Source organism: Haliotis rufescens, unplaced genomic scaffold, assembly GCF_023055435.1.
Source record: "Haliotis rufescens isolate VD_foot unplaced genomic scaffold, xgHalRufe1.0.p SCAF_8, whole genome shotgun sequence".
Classification (NCBI taxonomy): Eukaryota; Metazoa; Mollusca; class Gastropoda; order Lepetellida; family Haliotidae; genus Haliotis; species Haliotis rufescens.
The window spans coordinates 13,647,554-13,670,886 of record NW_025964372.1 but is presented as its reverse complement, the minus strand read 5'-3'; the positions used below and the strand labels follow the sequence as shown (position 1 = coordinate 13,670,886).

The window sequence follows — 23,333 nt, the reverse complement described above, 5'->3', positions numbered from 1 at the left end:
TGCACTTGATATAGGACCACATCGAGCACTATTGATCGCATAGCTGTAGCTGAAAAATGTCTATTCTCGGTACAAAATCCCAGGCAACCCCCAGAATATCTAATGGTTGGGATGTCCTCTGTGGCCAAGTCCGCCCGGAGAGCGGAAAGTTCGGGGTTCGATCCCCGGCCGCGTCATACCAAAAGATATTAAAAGACTGCACTCATTGTTTTGCCTGACGCTCGACATAAAGGGGCTAAGGACTGGTCGGAGTCAGTATACTGTGTCTGACTAGTATATTCATGTTAAACTACGGCATAGTATCTCACTAGGCTGACGACAAACACACGTTACCTTGAATAAGTAATTAATAATCTTATTTGCGTCCCCCTCCCTTGGACTACGACGTTAAACCCCATTTCACCTCACCTCCCCATAGTAACGGCCGACTGCTTGTCGTAAAAGGCGACTAACGGGATCGGGTGGTCAGGCTCGCTGACTTGGTTGATGCATGTCAGCGATCCAAATTGCGTTGATCGATGCTCATGATATTAATCACTGGATTGTCTGGTCCAGACTCGATTATATACAGACCGCCGTCATATAGCTGGAATATTGCTGAGTGCGGCGTTAAACAACAAACCAACCAACCAACCAATCAAGTCTTAGAATATACCCTCTGTTTATTTCAATAATGAAATACAGTGCATATTCAAGCCAAAGGAATTAAACCATGCCTACCTGAAAAATAAACCTAAACAAGTGCATTTATATGGTTTTAAATGCTTCACAAAGGAATTTACAGCTGTCTTCATTCTTGGACATCTGACCACGTGTCATGACACTCACTGAGTATTGCACGGATTCAGTGCAGTCTCGTGATCAACGCATGAAGCACACGTGCAAGCGATGGAAATGTCAGCAATCCTTTGTGTGTTCTCGATAATGGACGAGGCAGGCCGCATGTTCAAACCGCGAGGAGAGGGTTTATGCGAATTCATGACAAGGTGCTTCACCACTGAATTTGCGAAGCAGTTCTATGGTAAGATAAACATTGATATCCACCCACCTGTCGTTTAAGTTATCTCTGCTCCGTACGTGAGTACATTTACACGTTAGAAAGGTTCTGTGTAGAACTGTATGTCGTGGCGTTAGAAACGTTCTGCACAGAAAGCTAACACGTCTGGAGGCAACACGACCGGTATGTCCTCTAAAATGCAGATACACCATAGGTGACATGAAGGATGAGGACCGGAGGGTTACAGTGTGTGATCCGACTCATTGTGGTCATCGTGGATGTTTGATTGGTTGGTTGGCGTTTAACGCCGCACTCAGCATTATTCCTGCTATATGACGGCGGTCTGTAAATAATCGAGTCTGGACCAGACAAGCAAGTGATTGACATCATGAGCATCGATCCGAGCAATTGGGTAGAATTGGATACGATGACATGCATCAACCAAGTCAGCGAGTCTGACCATCCGATCCCGTTAGTCGCCTCTTACAAGCATAGTCGCCTTTTACGACAAGCATAGTCGCCTTTTACGGCAAGTATCCTAACCCCGGTCTTCACTGGTACATCGTTGATGTTTGCTCATGGTATAAACCACCCGTTTGCTTCAATCATTAAGAGGCCGTCGATGTATAGCTGTAATATTGGTGATTGTGGCATACACCATAACGCACTCACTCATCAGAACTAAATTACCGTTCAATTGATTAAATTGAAACCTTGTTTGCGCATCATGCACAGCTAATGGCCACGCCATTGGGTAAGCCGAGTTTCCAGTGTATCACAGAACTGCAATCGTCGTAACACAATGAACCAATGGGACTTGAACCATTTTGCTAGCTTGAACCATCTCACCTTTTACCACACAGTTACAAGCCTGGGCGGACGCCACCCCAGCTACAGGTCGATACGACACCACAGGGGACGATGAGGGGAATACAGGAAACGCTGCCAAGACTCCCCGTACCCACCATTGAACAAACCCTGCAGACGTACCTGCGTGCAGTCCGCCCGCTGCTCAGTGATGCTGAATATAGCCACACACTGGAGGTAAACTTCTGCGCTAATCAAGGGTCAAAGGACATAGAGTATTCTCGGAACAAGTTCTCTTTCGAAAAGATTTTCATTTGTTTGTTGTGGGATGGTATTTTTATAGAAATAAATGCCCATAAATGTGTTTTCTTTATACAGGAGATATCCTTCATCTGGAAAGCAACATGATAACACTATTCGACCTTACCAAGTTGTATCGTAGAAAATACATTTTCACAAATTGACTGACAACAATGGAGGGTCAGTCTCTATTTATTTGGAGGCACGGGTCGCCACGTTGTCTTAGGTGGAGTTGCATCCCTTGGGCACGCTAGGAACCTATGATCGTTGGCTCGAACCCCGGTTCACTCCGATTATGTTTCTAGGTTTGTCAGCACCATACCCGTGCTCATGGGTTTCACCCAAGTGGAGGAGACCTGCATGACTTCGGGCTTTTCTCCCCCGTAAGCCTACAATGCCGTGATATAACTGGAGCAGTGTTCAAAGCGGCTTTAAAACCAAGTCACTCACTCTATTTGTCTGACAACTCTAGTCTTCATGAAACCGCCGGTGCATATGTCGGTAGATCTAAGAGGTTTCTCTCATCGTCAGCTTGTGCAGAGGTTCAAGCAGTCCCCCGGCCCTCGGCTGCAGCTGATGCTGGAAGGGAGAGCTGCCAACACCGTTAACTGGGTGCGTGAACTAGGTGTGGGGTGTCAGCAGGGTTAACTGTGTGCATGAAATAGATGTGGGATGTCAACACCGTTAACTGTGTGCGTGAACTAGGTATGGGGTGTCAACACCGTTAACTGGGTGCGTGAACTAGGCGTGGGATGTCGACACCGTTAACTGTGTGCGTGAACTAGGCGAGGGATGTCAACACCGTTAACTGTGTGCGTGAACTAGGCGAGGGATGTCAACACCGTTAACTGTGTGCGTGAACTAGGCGTGGGATGTCAACACCGTTAACTGTGTGCGTGAACTAGGCGAGGGATGTCAACACCGTTAACTGTGTGCGTGAACTAGGCGTGGGATGTCAACACCGTTAACTGTGTGCGTGAACTAGGTGCGGGATGTCAACACCGTTAACTGTGTGCGTGAACTAGGCGTGGGATGTCAACACCGTTAACTGTGTGCGTGAACTAGGCGTGGGATGTCAACACCGTTAACTGTGTGCGTGAACTAGGTGTGGGATGTCAACACCGTTAACTGTGTGCGTGAACTGGGCGTGGGATGTCAACACCGTTAACTGTGTGCGTGAACTAGGTATGGGGTGTCAACACCGTTAACTGTGTGCGTGAACTAGGCGTGGGATGTCAACACCGTTAACTGTGCGTGAACTAGGTATGGGGTGTCAACACCGTTAACTGTGTGCGTGAACTTCGTGTGGGATGTCAACACCGTTAACTGTGTGCGTGAACTAGGTGCGGGATGTCAACACCGTTAACTTGGTGCGTGAACTAGGTGTGGTATGTCAACACCGTTAACTGTGTGCGTGAACTAGGTGTGGGGTGTCAATACCGTTAACTGTGTGCGTGAACTAGGTGTGGGATGTCAACACCGTTAACTGTGTGCGTGAACTGGGCGTGGGATGTCAACACCGTTAACTGTGTGCGTGAACTAGGTGTGGGATGTCAACACCGTTAACTGTGTGCGTGAACTAGGCGTGGGATGTCAACACCGTTAACTGTGTGCGTGAACTAGGTGTGGGATGTCAACACCGTTAACTGTGTGCGTGAACTAGGCGTGGGATGTCAACACCGTTAACTGTGTGCGTGAACTAAGTGCGGGATGTCAACACCGTTAACTGTGTGCGTGAACTAGGCGTGGGATGTCAACACCGTTAACTGTGTGCGTGAACTAGGCGTGGGATGTCAACACCGTTAACTGTGTGCGTGAACTAGGCGTGGGATGTCAACACCGTTAACTGTGTGCGTGAACTAGGTGTGGGATGTCAACACCGTTAACTGTGTGCGTGAACTGGGCGTGGGATGTCAACACCGTTAACTGTGTGCGTGAACTAGGTGTGGGATGTCAACACCGTTAACTGTGTGCGTGAACTAGGCGTGGGATGTCAACACCGTTAACTGTGTGCGTGAACTAGGTGTGGGATGTCAACACCGTTAACTGTGTGCGTGAACTAGGTATGGGATGTCAACACCGTTAACTGTGTGCGTGAACTAGGCGTGGGATGTCAACACCGTTAACTGTGTGCGTGAACTAGGCGTGGGATGTCAACACCGTTAACTGTGCGCGTGAACTAGGCGTGGGATGTCAACACCGTTAACTGTGTGCGTGAACTAGGTATGGGGTGTCAACACCGTTAACTGTGTGCGTGAACTAGGCGTGGGATGTCAACACCGTTAACTGTGTGCGTGAACTAGGTATGGTTGTCAACACCGTTAACTTGGTGCGTGAACTTCGTGTGGGATGTCAACACCGTTAACTGTGTGCGTGAACTAGGTGCGGGATGTCAACACCGTTAACTTGGTGCGTGAACTAGGTGTGGGGTGTCAATACCGTTAACTGTGTGCGTGAACTAGGTGTGGGGTGTCAATACCGTTAACTGTGTGCGTGAACTAGGTGTGGTATGTCGACACCGTTAACTGTGTGCGTGAACTAGGTGTGGGGTGTCAATACCGTTAACTGTGTGCGTGAACTAGGTGTGGGGTGTCAACACCGTTAACTGTGTGCGTGAACTAGGTGTGGGGTGTCAATACCGTTAACTGTGTGCGTGAACTAGGTGTGGTATGTCGACACCGTTAACTGTGTGCGTGAACTAGGTGCGGGATGTCAACACCGTTAACTGTGTGCGTGAACTTCTTGTGGGATGTCAACACCGTTAACTGTGTGCGTGAACTAGGTGTGGGATGTCAACACCGTTAACTGTGTGCGTGAACTAGGTGTGGGATGTCAACAAGGTTAACTTGGTGCGTGAACTAGGTGGTAGATACCAACAAGGTTAACTGTTTGCGTGAACAAGGTGAAGCAGGGCCCGAGGGCATACTCGAAATGAAGGCGAGACCATCCCCTTTAATCCAGTGTATTGTACTAAAACACAATGGAAATGCATAATTAACTTTAACTCGAAAGACGATTCGATTAAAGATTAAAGATTCGATTATTTACAGACCGCCGTCATATAGCTGGAATACTGCTGAGTGTGGCGTTAAACAACAAACAAACAAACACTGAATAATCGAGGATGTAGCGAGTCTTTCTTGACATAAGGAAAACCATATTCAAATTTATGAATGGTACTTTCCGATTTTCCTTTTGCCCCAAATGCACAAAACATTAAGCTGTTTTTGTTTTTACGTCTTTCGCTATTGATCTTGCGATAACATTGGGCAGTTTGAAGGAATAGCAACTAAATGTTTTAAAATTAAGTTTGCATGCACTCTGTTTTCTCGCAAGTTGTCTGACTGGTGGAGGGAGGTAGCTTACCTCAAGCCCCGAACTCCAGTTGTCGTCTACTCTAATGGAGCCGTTCTCTTCCCGAAACAGGACTATACTGACAAGGAAGGCCAATTGAGGTTTGATCATTCCGCCTTAAGAATTACAATTAAAAAACGATGACAAAACAGTTTACTCTTTATCAGTTTACTCTTTATCAGTTTACTGTTTCTTGTGCTGTCTTTGGAAGTATGAAAAATACATTTTATGACAAAATAGAGATGAGAAACATGGTAACGATCTTTAACGCCAGCTGTGTAAACGTGTTTAGCTATTTGTAAACAGGTCTTGTTACACCATTTCTTTATTGTGTTAAAATGGCGAGGTACTCGATGTCCCTAGTCAATCAATGTAGATTCAGTAAGTTAGCTTATAGTATGGTAATAAGGTAGTTGCCAGTAATCAATTTCTTGTGAGTGTTCCATATCGCTTTCAGATTCGCTGCCAAGGTAGTTGCTGCAGTACTGGACTATAAAGCTATGATAGATGGGTAAGACCTAGCGACCTTGTTGCCTTCACCTGACCACACAGTGTTATAGACGGATAAGACCTAGCGACCTTGTTGCCTTCACTTGACCACAGAGTGTTATAGACGGGTAATTCCTAGCGACATTGGTGCCTTCACCTGACCACACAGTGTTATAGACGGATAAGACCTAGCGACCTTGTTGCCTTCATTTGACCAGTGTTATAGACGGATAAGACCTAGCGACCTTGTTGCCTTCACTTGACCACAGAGTGTTATAGATGGGTAAGACCTAGCGACCTTGATGCCTTCATTTTACCACAGTGTTATAGATGGGTAAGACCTAGCGACCTTGTTGCCTTCACCTGACAACACAGTGTTATAGATGGGTAAGACCTAGCGACCTTGATGCCTTCATTTGACCACACAGTGTTATAGATGGGTAATTCCTAGCGACATTGGTGCCTTCACTTGACCACAGTGTTATAGATGGGTAATTCCTAGCGACATTGATGCCTTCACTTGACCACAGTGTTATAGATGGGTAAGGCGTAGCGGCCTCGATGCCTTCACTTGACGACACAGTTTTTTAGACAGGTAAGTCCTAGCGCACTAAGTACCTATTCTTGGCCTTCCTTAAGGCGCAAAGTTACCGCACAATTAAAAAATGAGTCTAGCCTACCGACCTGTACTCTGAAACATACATTCAAGAAGCGGAATTCTTCTGCTTTCATAATATGGTATCTCCGCCATTTTGTAACTTTGCTTCGCCCTCGCAACTGTGTAGGCAGACGCTAACCGTGGACATGATGGGCGGCCAGAGGCTATGCATGTCACAACACTCTCAGATGCTTTCTGGCTGTCGTATTCCCGGGGTGGAGTTGGATAACCACGTGCTACATCCAACAACGGGACCCAACCCACCAAGACACATCACGGTGCTTCACAATAACCAAGTAGGTTGACACAGACACAATACACATCCATGAAAGCATTACTATTTGCCCGTCTTTCTTTTTTCATCTCGAAATTACTGTGAAAGGTACAACATGTTTTTAACTCCCACTATGAAATTGGCGGTATGCCAATGATTTATGTCTTGCAAAATGGACCAAGACCGAATGTATAACCTGACAAAGAAAACGCCCATTCATGTAGGGATCCTCTCATGGAAGCCGAATTCATGTTAAAAGTCTGATAGCGTTTGTCAGCTCTGCAACATATCTAACTACATGCATGACTGTGTGACATGATGCCAAGCAAACGCTGAGCATCATTAAAGTCATTGCTACAGGTCTTCTCTCTGGACGTGTATGGGGAGGACAGCCGGCCTCTCGACACTGTGCAACTTTACCAGCAGCTGGAGACCATTGTGGAGATGTCCCCTAAGCCCGTCCCCTCCATCGGCATCCTCACCACGAGGGACAGGGCCAGCTGGGCCAGAAACTACAGCACCATCATCAGCGGTAAGCCTCAACTGATGCACAACGTCACAAGAACTGCTGTAATTAACTCAAAACATTCGTTCTTATTAGTTTTAAATCAAAGGAGTTTACGTAACATTTTGAAACTGTTTTGCAGAAAAGCTTTCAGTTACTCCATAACTTGAGTCCTCAATCGTCGCAGCCAGTAGGGCATCGACTGTTGGGAACAATGGGATAGTTCGTGAGGTTATCGTTGTCTACTCTGTAAACACAGGCGACTGACCAACATTTACTCACCATCCTACGCCGCCATCCTTACAGCTAATGTAGGGTGTCGTCAGAAGATAGGAACCCTTCAGGGTGTTCACCGTTCAAGGGAGTTTTGTGTCTCAGTTAGCATTGTTGTCATTCGGTGACACGTTATCAATCAGAGTCCACTTGTACATCGATAGTAGCGCAACGATGTGTAGGTCTGTGTTAAAGTTTCAAAATTCGTAGCAAAGATCGCTTTATGAGAACGACCGCTGGTCACATTTTGAAATCAACCGATCCTCATTAATTGGCTTTTTAAACTTGGGAAACGAATTCGGTACCATTTAAAGACGTTTGTATGTACTATGATCACCGACCTGTGAAGATCCGGGGTAGAATAGGTCTTCAGCAACCCATGCTTACCGTAAGAGGCGACTACTATGCTTGTCGTAAGATGCGACTAACGGGATCGTGTGGTCAGACTCGGTGACTTTGCTGATGCATGTTATCGATCCCAATTGCGTGGATCGATGCTCATGATATTAATCACTGGACTGTCTGGTCTAGAATCGATTATTTACAGACCGCCGTCATATAGCTGGGGTATTGCGGCGTTAAACAATAAACAAACCAGCAAAACTATGATCACCATTTAGAAACACTACTTAAACCCGTGTTTGCCATATAAGCGCGTCAGTATGATATATTATATGCAACACCAGTATTGCCGTTAAAAGGCGTCCGTATGTTTACAGACCAGGCTAACAGGTCGGCAATGGAGGACATACAGAGGAGCATATGTGTGTTGTGTGTGGACGGTGAGGGTCAGCCGCCGGCAGGGAGTGACCACGCCCGGAGCCTCGGTCTCGCCCAGATGTTACATGGAGGGGGGAGTTCCTGGAACTCTGCCAACCGGTTCTTTGACAAGATCCTGCAGGTTCGCTTCTTCAAATGTCGCATTCAAAATGCGACAGCAGATATCATTCGTGCCAGGTTGTATGATTTTTGCCAGGTTGATCTTTGTTACATGTCTGGTACCTGCATCTCACTGTTTAAAACACTTCTCTGTGAAGTAAACGGACAATACAACGATGTATGGTATAACGGTTTAGTTCCTTAAGGTGCACAAAGTGGAGTTCACGGTTTTGTCTCTCAAAAGATCTTCTGTTTTACTATGACATAAATATGTAAGCACATATAAATAATATGCTATTCAAATGAACTGTACTTGGGTACATGAGCCAGTTCTATGTGTCTATTTGTGACAGTTCTTTACTGATAAAAGCAACTATTTTTTTTATCTTCAGTTCATCATTGGCGTGAAAGGAGTTTGTGGTTTGAATCTGGAACACACGCCTGCTGATGGACCTCCGATAGCTGCCATTGCCCAGCACGTTCTAGCATTCTGGTCAGTAAGCTGGACAAGCCATATCGTGGCATGTATTTATAATGTTATGTGGACAGATTCCCACAAGGACATAACCCATTTATATTACCGAGAGTAGTCTTTATAAAGGCAAAGTTGGTGCACTCCAGAGTGTAGTTGTAGACAGGTAATATGTCACACACTACTTCCAGGGAGTATACCTGCTGTTTCCATTCACTTGTAGTATTTCGGCCATATTGTAAGGATAAAATAAGAGTTGGTAAAACTCAGTGGGCTAGCATCATAAAACTGGCATTAGTTCCGACCAGTACAAGTTGCCACACATACATGCATATAATTGCTATTTAAGTGAAATAATCTTGAGCATGACGTTTAACTATATTTCACCTCAGACATTCTCGATTATTCGGTGTATTATTATCTTTATAATGATAATTAAACTGGACACACATATGAGTGGTATTAGTGTTGTCAGAGGTGTTCTTCATAGGATATATGTGGGATACATTCGACATCTACTGGGACAGTCAGGGTGCGTTTATAGCATAGTGTAGAAACTCAGGATAAGCACAATGACTCAATACTCCTGATTTGTCTACATATGTGATATTGAACTCATTAGTCATGAGTGCCTGTAGAAAAAAACAACTGTTCCCATGCTAAAGCCAAGCTGTGACAATGGATACAGCTGACGACGTTCTTGTTGTTCCCGCCCATTATGTACACTTGTAGTCAACACACATATCTGGGTTCGTGCCCTGGCTCCAACCAACATCACATGCAGTATTTATTGTTTCACAGTGAGAAGCACCAAGCTCCAGGTCTGAGGGCGAGCGGCGCGATGACCGCGCCTAGGAAACTACTAACTGAACTGTCTGGCGATATCCTGAGAAATATTGCTGAAAGTAAAGTTGAAGCAGATAGGTAATAATAACAGTTGTGTCTTTAATACCATGTTTTACAGAAATGGTTACGTCTGGGTGGTGGGTTGCAGACGGGGGTTTGATAAGGTGAGGTGTTGAACAAGGTCAAAGGTTCACGGATCGATAGTAAGCAAGGTTAGTGAGATCAAACATGACTCCGAAGTTTTGATCGTGATTTTGAAACCAACGACTTGAGAGAAAGTGAGACTGGAGAAGGCGAGACTCTTAAATGTTCTCTTGACGAGGCGCCGCGAAAAGCTGCAAGATTGCTGATGCGGGGTTTAGTAAAAAATACGCACTCACTCTCTTGACGAGGGTTACAATCACCCGCATTTCCGATTATCTATCTTAGAAACCGATACCGATACCAATTATCAAATATGTCGAAAGAGATTGCGAAAATGTGTCATATAGAGCAAAATCAATATTTGAGTTGTCTCCACTAAACAGAAGTGGACTCGGCCGTTGCCGTGTCAGTTTCGCCCCTGCAACACGCAGCTATAACTTTCAACAATGTGAAAGACAATAATTCAGATGCGAATGTACAATAAGTGCATGATCGGTTAATTGAAAAAAAACAATAATTATTTCAGGTAAGACTTCCGCTCGTATCCCCCCTCAAAAGTATATATAAATAAAAGGATTGAGCGGCTATGCATACATATACAACGTTTGGAGGGGGATACGGGCGGAGGTCTTACCATTTTGTAAAATCTAACCAGAGATGAAACGGAGTATTATAATGTTTGCAAATACTTGTTACAATCGAGCCTAGAAGCGGCTCAAAGTGTTTTAATTGCAGTGCATTTTTACTTTTAGTACACCCGATCTCCTATAAAGCGTCCGAATGTATGAGTCATTAGTGGGGTCATTAGATGTCATTAAAGCAGAACCCTTCCTAAACCAAAGATGAGGTGGTTTGTGGTCCTCAGATACTGAACGCTTGGACAATCCATGAGTGAGGCAATCCACAAACTGATGCAGTTATGGTTATCCGAGTGACTTAGCTGAAGACTGGGATTTCTACATCTGTTTCAGGTTGGTGAACGATGTAGACATGCAGGTGTGGGTGTACGACAGGTACGGCAGGGATTTCCCCAAGTCTGTCCAACTCAGTCCTGATGGCTATGTACAGGTCGTCCTTCAGTTGGCCTACTTCAGGTGAGTACACAGTTGGCCTACTTCAGGTTATTTCACAGTTGGCCTACTTCAGCTGGGTTCACAGTAGCCTACTTCAGGTGAGTACACAGTTGGCCTACTTCAGGTGATTTCACAGTTGGCCTACTTCAGCTGGGTTCACAGTAGCCTACTTCAGGTGAGTACACAGTTGGCCTACTTCAGGTGGGTACACAGTTGGCCTACTTCAGGTGGGTTCACAGTTGGCCTACTTCAGGTGAGTACACAGTTGGCCTACTTCAGGTTATTTCACAGTTGGCCTACTTCAGCTGGGTTCACAGTAGCCTACTTCAGGTGAGTACACAGTTGGCCTACTTCAGGTGATTTCACAGTTGGCCTACTTCAGCTGAGTTCACAGTAGCCTACTTCAGGTGAGTATATATACACAGTTGACCTACTTCAGGTGGGTACACAGTTGGCCTACTTCAGGTGGGTTCACAGTTGGCCTACTTCAGGTGAGTACACAGTTGGCCTACTTCAGGTGGGTACACAGTTGGCCTACTTCAGGTGGGTACACAGTTTGCCTACTTCAGGTGGGTACACAGTTGGCCTACTTCAGGTGGGTTCACAGTTGGCCTACTTCAGGTGAGTACACAGTTGGCCTACTTCAGGTGAGTACACAGTTGGCCTACTTCAGGTGGGTACACAGTTGGCCTACTTCAGGTGGGTACACAGTTTGCCTACTTCAGGTGGGTACACAGTTGGCCTACTTCAGGTGGGTTCACAGTTGGCCTACTTCAGGTGAGTACACAGTTGGCCTACTTCAGGTGAGTACACAGTTGGCCTACTTCAGGTGGGTACACAGTTGGCCTACTTCAGGTGGGTTCACAGTTGGCCTACTTCAGGTGGGTACACAGTTGGCCTACTTCTGGGTTCACAGTTGGCCTACTTCAGGTGAGTACACAGTTGGCCTACTTCAGGTGGGTACACAATTGGCCTACTTCAGGTGAGTACACAGTTGGCCTACTTCAGGTGAGTACACAGTTGGCCTACTTCAGGTGTGTACACAGTTGGCCTACTTCAGGTGATACACAGCTGACCTGCTTCAGTCACACTATGTGCAGTCTTTCTCCTCCACCAGACCTGTAGCCTTTAATACTGTGTTGTCCTCTGTGAAGGTTGTATGACGAGCCCTGTGCCACGTACGAGTCTGGGTCGCTGCGCAGGTTCCAGCAGGGGCGGACAGACACCATCAGGTCCTGCTCCGTGGATTCTCACAACTTCACCCGGGCCATGGAGGACCGGTCCGTCTCTCGCGAGGTCAAGGTGGAGCTCTTCAAGAAGGCTGTCGTAGCACACCGGAAATACACCGATCAGGTAGGTACTTGTTGGTGTGCGGAGTCTGTAATATTAACTCAGGCAAATAAAGAATTACTTCTCGGGCGTCGGTGTGTCAGTTATTTTTATTTCTTATAAAATAAATATTATCCAAATTACTAGTATCCGCGTGATATGGAACATACCCTGTTATCATAACATGTTTGACAATTTACATTGTATTATATTGTCAAGTTCAATGTGTGTCCTCCCGAGGTCAGAACAACCTTTCATCCTACCAATCAGAGCGTCGCTTACCAGATCCGGAAAGTGACAGACAGAAAATATGTTTTCTAATCATGCAACCTCATGCCACGTTAACATGGGGGTACTCCTAATGACAATTCCGGTAATGTCATCTACCTCTCGCTTAAATGGGACAAACATTTGTGACGGAAAGACTTTCCATAGCCGGTGGGAAGTATTTCGGCCATCTGTTAGATATTCAGGAATTTTCTTTTGTTCAGTTTGAGAACTTTGTCAAAATATTTTTAAAAGGTTAGTCTTGATACATTCAGTCGCCATTTTGAAACTAGTACCGTAACGCTTGAGAAAAGTGCTTAATGATTGTCAACTTCTTCTTAGTCATTTCATTGGTCGTTCAAAATTTGGGAAGGTCGTTCTGGTGTGATCTGTAAAGGGATGTCCTCAGACCTCGGTGGGGGGCGGTCGGGTATCCTACTGGTTAAAGCGTTCGCTAGTCACGCCGAAGACCCGGGTTCGATTCCCGACATTGGTACAATGTGTGAAGCCCATTTCTGGTGCCCCCTCCCCCCGCCATGATATTGCTGGAATATTGCTAAAAGCGGCTTAAAACCATACTCACTCACTCTGACCTCTGTGTGGCGGTGGCGAACACTAAGATCTAATTTTAATGAAATTGGTATGGAGATATAATCAATGGATAACCGACGAAGATGTGAGGTTTCAGTCAACAAATACTATTCTGTTGGTAGTGAGTGTACTTGTGTTGTAGTGGAAAGTGTGACTCCTTTACAGGTCATCAGTGGCAATGGCATTGACCGTCATTTACTAGGCTGGAAGCTCGCTGCTGCAGAAGCCGGTCTTGGCGTACCTGAACTCCATTCTGACGTCGGTTACTCCAAGTTCTTCTACTTCAAACTATCCACAAGTCAGGTAGTACTGTAATTCACTCTAATTATCCTGGCCCTATGCACAAGTGGGGTTGTAGTAGAAGTTCAAGATTTCCCTTGCCTTTTTAATCAGCAATAGTTAGCAATCACTCGAAGTATTATTTCTCTCTGACATTTTAACCCATGCTTGTCGTAAAAGGCGACTAACGGGATCGGGTGGTCAGGCTCGCTGACTTGGTTGATGCGTGTCATCGATCCCAAATGCGTGGATTGATGCTCATGATATCAATCACTGGATTGTCTGGTCCAGACTCGATTATTTACAGACCGCCGTCATACAGCTGGGATATTGCTGAGTGCGGCGTTAAACAACAAACCAACCAACCAACCAACTCTGACATTTTAGGTTTGGAGGTAAGCAGTAAGGTAAACTTTATTTTGGTCTGTTTTCTATATTCGACTCAATTACACCAGGAATGTACCATTTGGGCTCAAATGGACCGTTTTGACGTGTTTGTAACTTAGTGCTCTTTGGGGTTGAACAAACGTTCGCAATTAGTTCACATATCATATATACATGTTCAATCATTGCAATACAACCATTGCTGTTTCTGCACCCGTCTCATTCGCGCTAATTCAGATGTTAAGAAACAGATTAACCCTTATGCATTATTATAGATAAGCTGTGAACCAATTATTTTGCTAGATAGGAGAGAGTCATAGAAGAGCTTCCTGCTTGGGAAGGTCACGCCTGAAGACTCTGCAGTCTTCCATAGTCTGTTTCAATCTCAAATGAAGTCAAGGCATCTGTTTTTCAAACCAGCAAACTATTCCATGTCTTGTTGAATGCTAACAGGAATGTCTTTGTGCACACACAGGGTGGGGGCGGTCGGCCTAGTGGTTAAATCGTTCGCTTGCACTCCAAAGACCCGGGTTCGATTCCCCACATGGGTACAATGTGTGAAGCTCATTTTTGGTGTCCCCCTGCCGTGATATTGCTGGAATATTGCTGAAAGCGGCGTCAAACCATACTCTCATTCACTCAAACACAGGGGAGATCATTCTCACTAGTACACTGATACCCAGCTACAAAAACATTTATAAAAATAAAAAGATATTTCCCTAAGAAATATCTAAGTGTAGGTACGTGCCTTTTGTGCATATAAGCAACTACGCGCCTGAACGTGGCAACAGTCTGTGACCTGGACACATTGGGCTTTCCTCCCTAGATAAGCTGACACTGAATACTCATAAACGCAGCGTTAAGTCTAACTCACTCACTTACTCCGATTGTCTGGTCCAGACTCGATTATTTACAGACCGCCGTCATATAGCTGGAATATTGCTGGGTTTGGCGTTAAACAATTAACACACAAACTCGGTTGGGAGAAACAACCTGTAAATGAGGGACTGACCATTTGTATACTCCTTGTCAGGTTCCCGTGCTGCACGACATGGTTCTGGGGTTCGGAGCTGTGGTCCCCGATGGGTACGGTGTGTGCTACAGTCCCCACGCCTCCTGGATAGCCTTTTCGGTCTCCTCGTACCTCAGCTGTCCACAGACCGACTCAAAACGTTTAGCATCAACCATGAAACAGTGTCTCGACGACATACAAACTTTACTCGGAGGGCCTCACGCCAAAGTCTGAACAAGGATGACATACATACCTGAGGACATCACGCCAAAGTCTGAACAAGGATGACATACATACCTGAGGACATCACGCCAAAGTCTGAACAAGGATGACATACATACCTGAGACTTAACAAGGACGACCTTAGGTAGCAGTTTAAAAGTTACTGGTTAAAAAAACACTCTCGTTTTGGGACATACCCCTTCCACGTTAATACTTAACAACAGTGATAATGTTGATATCCTCAGCAAGATTCCTTCTGAAAGAAATACACACAAAGTATTTCACCATTGCATATTTTCCAACACTAACACACTTAATAAGGTTTTTAAAACTACCATGTATTTCAAAACTATTTACCCACAATTGAGATGCCGATTATGGGACGATTAGAAGTGTCAAACCTGTTCCCCCCCACGATTATGTTTTGTCCGATGGAAAACTTGAAGATCTATTACACCTCTCCCACCCAAACATCCCCCACCCACCCAAAATGTTATAAAACATTCAGGAATAAGGTGTGTTTTTTTTATCTGTCATTGAAATTTTGAACTGCTCCATAAAGTCAATGTCGTTCCTCAAGCTGTGCACTTCCGGTGAACCTTCCATGGGCTTATTTAAAGAATGTCAGCGTCACTGTATTGTGATGTTGACATACAGAAATTACTCGACCTTCTCGGCCTATTGTCAGGGAGCTGTGGTGGTGATAGGTTGGGACAAGACGCTTAATCCTGCTTCACAAGTATCACAATGCACAGATTGGTCGAGGAGCAAATTACACGTAGAGGCTATGGTAAGGCGTAAAATTACATCGTCTCTGTGCTATTATCGTATTGTGAAACGAGGCATTGGTGGTTATTAAAAATGTTTTCATATCTGACATTTTTTCACATGATTGATGACTGGTGACTTGGAACGGTTTAATCTAACAGAGCAGTCCTCAGCTGGTGATCAGTCGTTAAGTGTTTGAACACAGCAAAGAAGGAACTCGTGAACTTCTCTTCAGTCGTGTGTGTCTGTAATAGCAACGAAGGAACTCATCAACTGTGAACAGTTGTTAGTGTTTGAAAATAGCAACGAAGGAACTCGTGAACTGGTCACATACGTTAGTGTTTGAACATAGCAACGAAGGAACTCGTGAACTGGTCATCAGTCGTTAGTGTTTGAACATAGCAACGGAGAGACTCGTGAACTGGTCATCGGTCGTTAGTGTTTGACAATAGCAACGAAGGAACTCGTGAACTGGTCATCAGTCGTTAGTGTTTGAACATAGCAACGAAGGAACTCGTGAACTGGTCAGCAGTCGTTAGTGTTTGAACATAGCAACGAAGGTACTCGTGAACTGGTCACAGTCGTTAGTGTTTGAACATCGTAACAAGGAGCTCATCAACTGCCCTGAGCCAGGTGTAAGCTACCATGTGATCTGGGTGTTTCAAGGTTTGTTGGTTTGTTGTGTTATGCTGCCATGTTCATGCTATGACAGCAGCCGGCAAATAATCAAGTCTTGATTAGACAAACCAGTGATTGATATATGTGCAAGGTTCATTGCTGTTTGGGTACGATACCAGAATTAACCACCCGATCTATCATGTCAACCCGTATAACAATCATGGGTTGGTGGGGACCTTTTCTAACCTAATCCTGCAGATTAGGAGTTGTTCCACACAATTAAATTGCTTGGGTCCACCTTTCACATAAACATAATGTGTTTTGAAGCAAATAATTCCTGTCACTTACAAAAATCCCAAGAATATTCAATGGCGCGTCTCTACTATAGTAATTCAATGGGGCTTCATTAAAGCAAACTCCAGACATTGTATAAGTGAAGAAAATATTGACACAAGTTACAAAATACCATAAAACAGCTATTTAAGATAAAGATACATTTATTCTTTTTGTCATAAATGTACATAAAATAACATCTGAGAATCTCCACATGAATAAGTGCTTCATTTGAAGATAATACACATTATTTTAACCAAAAAATCAACAACTATTTGCATGGCACAGTATCTAGGTCACAACATAGAAAATTCAATCAAGGTGAAATAATGAAATACTATGAACAAAAAACATGACATAAATCCAACCCCTAACAATAATACAGTGGAATCTTTCACTATAACACTACTCTGTGGTCCCAGAAAGATGGCTATCATAAAAAAATATAATGAGTTCCCTGATCAAAATTGTTTCACACTTATTAATTTACACACTTACTCCTGTCCAAAACTATTTGTTTACAACAAAAAGGACAAGACACATTTTAGTTGTCATAAATATTTTAGAATATGAACAAACCAACAATTATTTCCAAGTTACAATCTACTGTATATTGTTACGATTTTAGATGACCACACAAATAGACTTTGGAATGTCCACCAGTGTTACCAAGGATATAACTCTTGCTAGAATATTACCTAAAGAGTCAGCCTCCAGTCTGTGCAGTGCAGTGTTTTCAGATTCCACTGTATGTGTACTCTAGCCATGGCAGGGTTCAATCAAACAAAAACGTCCTTGATAAAGCAAAAAGTCATATAAATTTGCTATATCTGTTTACAGAAGAGCAGTCCTCCACCTTGTGGTGGTACTAGTCATACAACTATTGATGGGTGATAGATGATTTATCCAACATCCATTGACTGCAAAGCTTCCCGTAACATAGGCTTGGAGAGACCTGGCACTCCTACTGGCTCTTCAGCCGGATGAGCCAATGCTTTGACGAGTGACTGACTTGTGTTTAGAACAGTATTTCGGTAACATCACAGCCTGAGAATGTAAAACCAAAAGCCCAAGGAGCATGAAAAACGTTGAGCTTGGGTATGGAGCTGACAAAGCACACAGAGTACAAAGATGGACTTGAACCAGTGATTAGTAGATCCTGGCACATATAGGGGATGCAACTACACAGGGAACTCTGCGATCCTGCTTTACCACTACACTACCCCAAACACCACATTCTTATGTTTATACCAAACCATGTATCTCTCGGTAATTAATACACCTTTTTGAAAAAGTTATCGGAAAACCTACTGAAGTGCCACCTATTTCGTGCTGCTTATTAATGAACAGTTACACAAACATGAATACATGCACCACCCACTACATATTTCATGCACTGATCAAAGACTACCCTTTCTGTTTATTTGGTTTGTATTTTCCCATGAAAAGTTGGACCATCAATAGTCATTATTGCCTGCTGGTAAACGATTGTCCGTCATTCCCACCTACAGCTAATATAATCTACCAGATGTAACAAAAGATCACTGATAGTTTATTTCCACAATACTATTGTGAATATTTCAAGTTCACGAATTTTCTTTGCACTTTTGTTGTTGAACTGATGACTAACCTTGACATTTTAGTGAGATAAATATATTAGAGCCATAAGGCTCTTGAACTCACTGATAATATATAGTAAAAACATTAATAATGGCAAATTTCTACTAGTCCTTTGTGGTACCTAACTATTGGGCAGTTTGGCAAGGACTACAGGACTAGTGACAATTTCTAACGCTGCCTTTAAACAAAGATTGAAGGTTTCCGTTGATCAGATTGAGACATATCAGATGGTATTGCACACCAACATACTTGCTTTCCACAGTGATGTATGCAGACAGCTGAATAATGGACCAAAAGGACTTTTACAATAGGGCTGTAATCTTGTGAAGCTCAACATGTCTTTACTTTTGAGAATGCTTTGTCCTATTTATTAGAGGTCCACAGTGGCCAGATAAACAACACATTTTATCAATTATCATTCAAGAAACTAATACCCGGGTATAGTGAACGGGGGTAAACTAGAGCTTGAGGATAAGCCTACAGCTGTTACATTAGTTTTAGAATTTGTTTGATTTTGGTAGTACTGTATTCTAGCGAGATTCTGGCTCTTTTTGGCAAATCCAGAATTGCAAAATAAAACAGCGGATGCCTGATGGGCAACAATGAGAATATGGTGCATGATGAAGCCATAGAGTAGAACAGATCATGTCAACAAGTAACATGTCCTTACACATACCCAATGTAAGAATGATTGAATAATACACAAGTACTGGAACTAAATGTTATTTTCAATATGGCTGATTTCTGTTTCACTTTTGAGACAAACCATCGATGGTATCACCAGTTTCGGCTTCATAGATGTTGAAAATGTAGAGCTAAAGGTAGACGGACACCACACCATGACATAACTTTACACGACCGTTTCGAGTGAGCTTACGGTGTACACAAACAAAGTGATGCACATCCGCTGCGTAATGCATCGAAAAGAAATGTTCAAGATTGAGAGGGTCCTGGTCTCCATCATAGATTTTATTAAATACTTTGATAAAAGTACCACCGATCTACAATTTTCAATAGGAGGGTTATGACAGGAACCAACTGACCTTTATATTGAATTCTTGAACACAGAAAAAGCTCCTTCTGACCACTGTATGTTCGGTTGTGAATGAATATTCAAAAAAATACTTCCATCTGAATTATTGCTTAGGATGCAGAGTGCACCTGCATGTGGACTGCAGAATTACTGTTGAGGTGTAATTGCAGCTGTCATGTGGATGCTTGTACATGGATAGACTGGTGTCACTGTGTGATGGTTGGTTAGGAGTTTCACTGTTGTTGTACAGACAGGGAGACTAACAGAAGGGCTACACACGTGCTACTTGTACAATTATAAACATAATGAAATAGATCTTGTAAACGTCTACAAGATAATGATCACACATATATATATTGCATCTGACCATGACAACTAAGACAATACAGTTATAGTTATTCAATCAAATCTGTTCACTGACTTTGAAAACATTACATTTACATAATAAGATACACCTCTATACATTATATATACATCATCTGGAAATAGTAAGTATTTTATGTATCTATAAACTTCATGATCAGTTATCATAAACATGTCCTTAAATCAAATCTTCCATGACAACAGTAACCCGCAACTACCCTAGGTGATGGGTAGTCTAGTGGTTAAAGGGTTGGCTCGTCACGGTGAAGACCTGGGTTCGATTCCCCACATGAGTACAATGTGTGAAGCCCATGTCCCAGTGTCCTCCGCAGTGAAACTGCTGGAATATTGCTAAAACCATACTCACTCAACTCCCTGAACCTTAAGTGCATACAGTGTTTGATGAAGAGGTTACAAGAAAGCACTATGAAGAGTGACAGGCATATATACCCAAGAGTGTTACACTTATTGAAGCATTTCAACGGAAACACTTGTACTGACAATCTGACTTAGTGACTGACACCTGAAGTAGGGTTGGAGGTTATGCTTTGTTCTGAATACCACTTGAGTTTGATCAAAGATGAATCTGCCAAGTCTCATATGCAACACTGGACTGAAGAACATAGATCAATGCTGTTTAGTCTTTGAAAATTTAAAGCATACTTATTTAAATTCAGCTGAAAATGGACCCCATATTTGTTCTACAGATCAGAAGTATTGTAATTCATAAATTCAAAATTTGAAAATCAAATCAGTTCTCAATAGATTTAAATGATCACTTTTTTGTTTTTGAGAACATATCTGACTTCTTCAATCTTCATACAGTTGACAGTAAGCTTGCTATGGCTAGAAATTGCATAACACAACCTTCCGGGGTACAAGATTTCACCCTTTCATCAATATGTTTTTGTTTGTTTGTTGTTTAATGCTCAGCAATAATCCAGCTATATTACGGCCATCTGTAAATAATCAAGTGTGGACCAGACAATCAAGTGATTGATATCATTTTCATCGATCTACACACTTGGGATACGATGACACGCATCAACCAAGTCAGTGAGCCTGACCACCTGATCCAATTAATGGCCTCTTATAATCATGTCTTTTTTTATTTCATCCAGGGTTTATTAGCCAATTTAGATCTTATTGTAAGTAATTGTGAGAAACATAATATTATGTTATCAAACTATTCCTAAATGAGTTAGGAAGTCTACAAATATTCAGATGTTCTAAGACTGTTTCGATCTATTAACAAAACAAAGTGTAAAACTGGAACAGTTGGAGGGGTGGGGGCGTCTATATTTAAAAATTCAACATTAAAACAAATAAATTAAAAAGCACATAGTCCGTTAGTGCACAAACTAATTACAGACACATCAAACAAGGTGAACATGTTAAAATATAACACAACAATGGATCCTAACTTGATGAACATACAGTACTGGAACGTAATGAATTCAATAACAGGATGAAAATTTTACTTCAGCAAAGTCAGAATGGTTACCACACTTCCACATATTCCAAGCACTATTAGATAAAGCGTTACATATTTGGTGAACAGATGAACAGATGTGACATTTGCTCAAGTGAAGACCTGGTATGTCTACAGTTTCTACCTGAATGTCCAACATGTAAGCAGGTTTACAAGATTTGTGTGAGACATGAAGCTTCAGGACAATCATTTATACATGTATTAATTTATCCCTGAATTTGTTGCTACAGCTGGACCCCGGACACTTCTGCAGCAGTCCATCAGATACTCATCTCCTCCTTTAACCTGCATACATCATGGTACCATAAATTCATTGAACAATATTACAGGTTACTTTTTAAATAACTAAAACAAAGATCATGCATCTTTTGATGCTACTGCACTAAGCATATTCAGATTACTAAGATCTTCCTCTTTGTCCCCATCACTGTCTTCAGAGTCACTACATGGAGGTGCAGAGTGACCGTCAGCTCCTGCTGCCCTCGACTCAACACTCCCAGATCCTTGTCCACTCCCAGATGCCCGGAACAGATCTTGGTCACTAACAACTCTACTAGTAGAAGGCCGAGTCACATGAGCAAATCCATCTTCTGATGATTCACCAGCTAGTCTTTGATCTGGCGCCGGTGATACAACATGGATGGTGATGTTACTGCTATCTGATGATGCTGACGGGGATGGGGAGGCATCCCTCACAATTGTCTTCATCACCAGATTCTCGTTTTCAGCAATGGTCAGTGAGCTTGTGATGAGGCTGCTTGACTGCAGATCAGAGATGCGGACATTTGAGAGCTCGGTGTAAGTTGCCCCTGCTGACTCAGACACCTGGTAGGGAGGGGGTAGATGAGGATGGTTAAAGCTGCTGGAGGGGTTTACTCTTAGATCCTCAACCTCTGAGTTCATCTGCGCATAACTATACTGAGAGGATGTGCTTGGTTGAGAGTCTAGAGCTATCTGAGATTGCATACTCATATCACATGGTTTCTCCTGGACAGTTGAGGAGGAGAGGGGATTCGGGAAGGGGCCAGGTCCACGATATAAATTGTCTATTGGGTACATTGGAGGTGGATGTTTGGGAACATATCCACTCTGGAACAAATACCCCGATGGTCTGAACACAGGAACAGGGTTTATCACTTGCCTTGGAACATTCTCTAGGTTGTCAGCGCTTGGAATAGTGTGGGGGGTGGGCTTCAGGAATGCTGCTCCCTGTGCGGCTGACACTCGATTGGCATAGTTATGTTCTTTAGGGTGCGAGCCGACAAACTGAGTGGGACTGCGATTCCGGCAGTTTCTACCATCATCTGAGCTCCTGGGCTGTCCATCTTCAGATATGCCCCCGCTCTGGGCCAGGGAGAAATCTATTGCCTTGTCTTGACTATCAATCACAGAAGCTCCAGATGAGTGCCTCCTCTTCCGGGGACTTTGGGGTGAGGTCCTCCCAACTGGTGACTCTCTGCCTTGCACCCCTGACACAGAGGCTGAACTGCAGGAGGGTACAGCACTGGCTGACATGCATGTCTGACTGGACCCAGCACCCCGAGAGGAGATGTCTCTGTCCATGGACTCTGGACAACCATCAGCTCCTGTTGGCAGGTTGTCCTCAGCAAGAAGATCCTCCTCATCATCCACTGAAACACAGTTGAAAAACATTTAATGTCAGCTGTTCGTCATAAACAATGAAACCCCTTAATCTGGACCAAATTACTCTGGAAGCATTGGCTCACATTTGCGGTTAAAAATCAATCAATCAATCAATCAATCAATCAATCAATCAATCAATCAATCAATCAATCAATCAATCAATCAATCAATCAATCATGATTAGATATTCCAGAAATTTCATAACATTACAATAATTCGAAAAAAAATAATCCTAAAATATGATTAAGCGAATGATATTAAAAAAAAGACATCGTCTGTTATCGTTGGTAATCACTTGTAAACTAGA

The 23,333-nt window shown here is 43.4% G+C and overlaps 2 protein-coding genes across 4 annotated transcripts in view; one reads left to right on the top strand and one right to left on the bottom strand.

Annotated features, from left to right (window-relative positions):
- Positions 1–916: 916 nt before the first annotated feature.
- LOC124149022 (carnitine O-acetyltransferase-like) lies at positions 917–17,947 on the top strand. Of its 3 annotated transcripts, XM_048389983.1 has the most exons (15): positions 917–1,021; positions 1,861–2,041; positions 2,636–2,716; positions 5,441–5,559; positions 5,916–5,969; positions 6,733–6,901; positions 7,240–7,411; positions 8,377–8,558; positions 8,929–9,029; positions 9,810–9,932; positions 10,970–11,092; positions 12,226–12,424; positions 13,424–13,561; positions 14,955–15,178; positions 15,223–17,947. In XM_048389983.1, exons 2-14 carry the CDS (start codon positions 1,919–1,921, stop codon positions 15,165–15,167), a joined length of 1,797 nt encoding a protein of 598 aa, XP_048245940.1. In that variant the 5' UTR covers positions 917–1,021; positions 1,861–1,918; the 3' UTR covers positions 15,168–15,178; positions 15,223–17,947. The 3 variants fall into 3 exon arrangements, with proteins under 3 accessions (XP_048245940.1, XP_048245941.1, XP_048245938.1); XM_048389984.1 differs by having other exon boundaries at positions 5,531–5,559; positions 14,955–17,947; XM_048389981.1 differs by having other exon boundaries at positions 14,955–17,947.
- Positions 17,021–23,333, bottom strand: part of LOC124149033 — a 19,742-nt gene continuing 13,429 nt past the window's right edge. The window contains exon 7 of the mRNA XM_046520363.2: positions 17,021–23,013. Coding sequence (XP_046376319.2) covers positions 21,740–23,013 — 1,274 coding nt within the window. The 3' untranslated portion in view covers positions 17,021–21,739. The remainder of the gene's footprint in view (positions 23,014–23,333) is intronic.

Excerpts from the sequence above, each read along its gene's own strand:
- LOC124149022 (XM_048389983.1), top strand. The coding sequence starts at position 1,919 with ATGAGGGGAATACAGGAAACGCTGCCAAGACTCCCCGTACCCACCATT. Across the intron at positions 2,717-5,440 it reads CTGCCAACACCGTTAACTGG|TTGTCTGACTGGTGGAGGGA; the intron begins GTGCGTGAACTA and ends TTTTCTCGCAAG. Across the intron at positions 7,412-8,376 it reads CTACAGCACCATCATCAGCG|ACCAGGCTAACAGGTCGGCA; the intron begins GTAAGCCTCAAC and ends GTATGTTTACAG.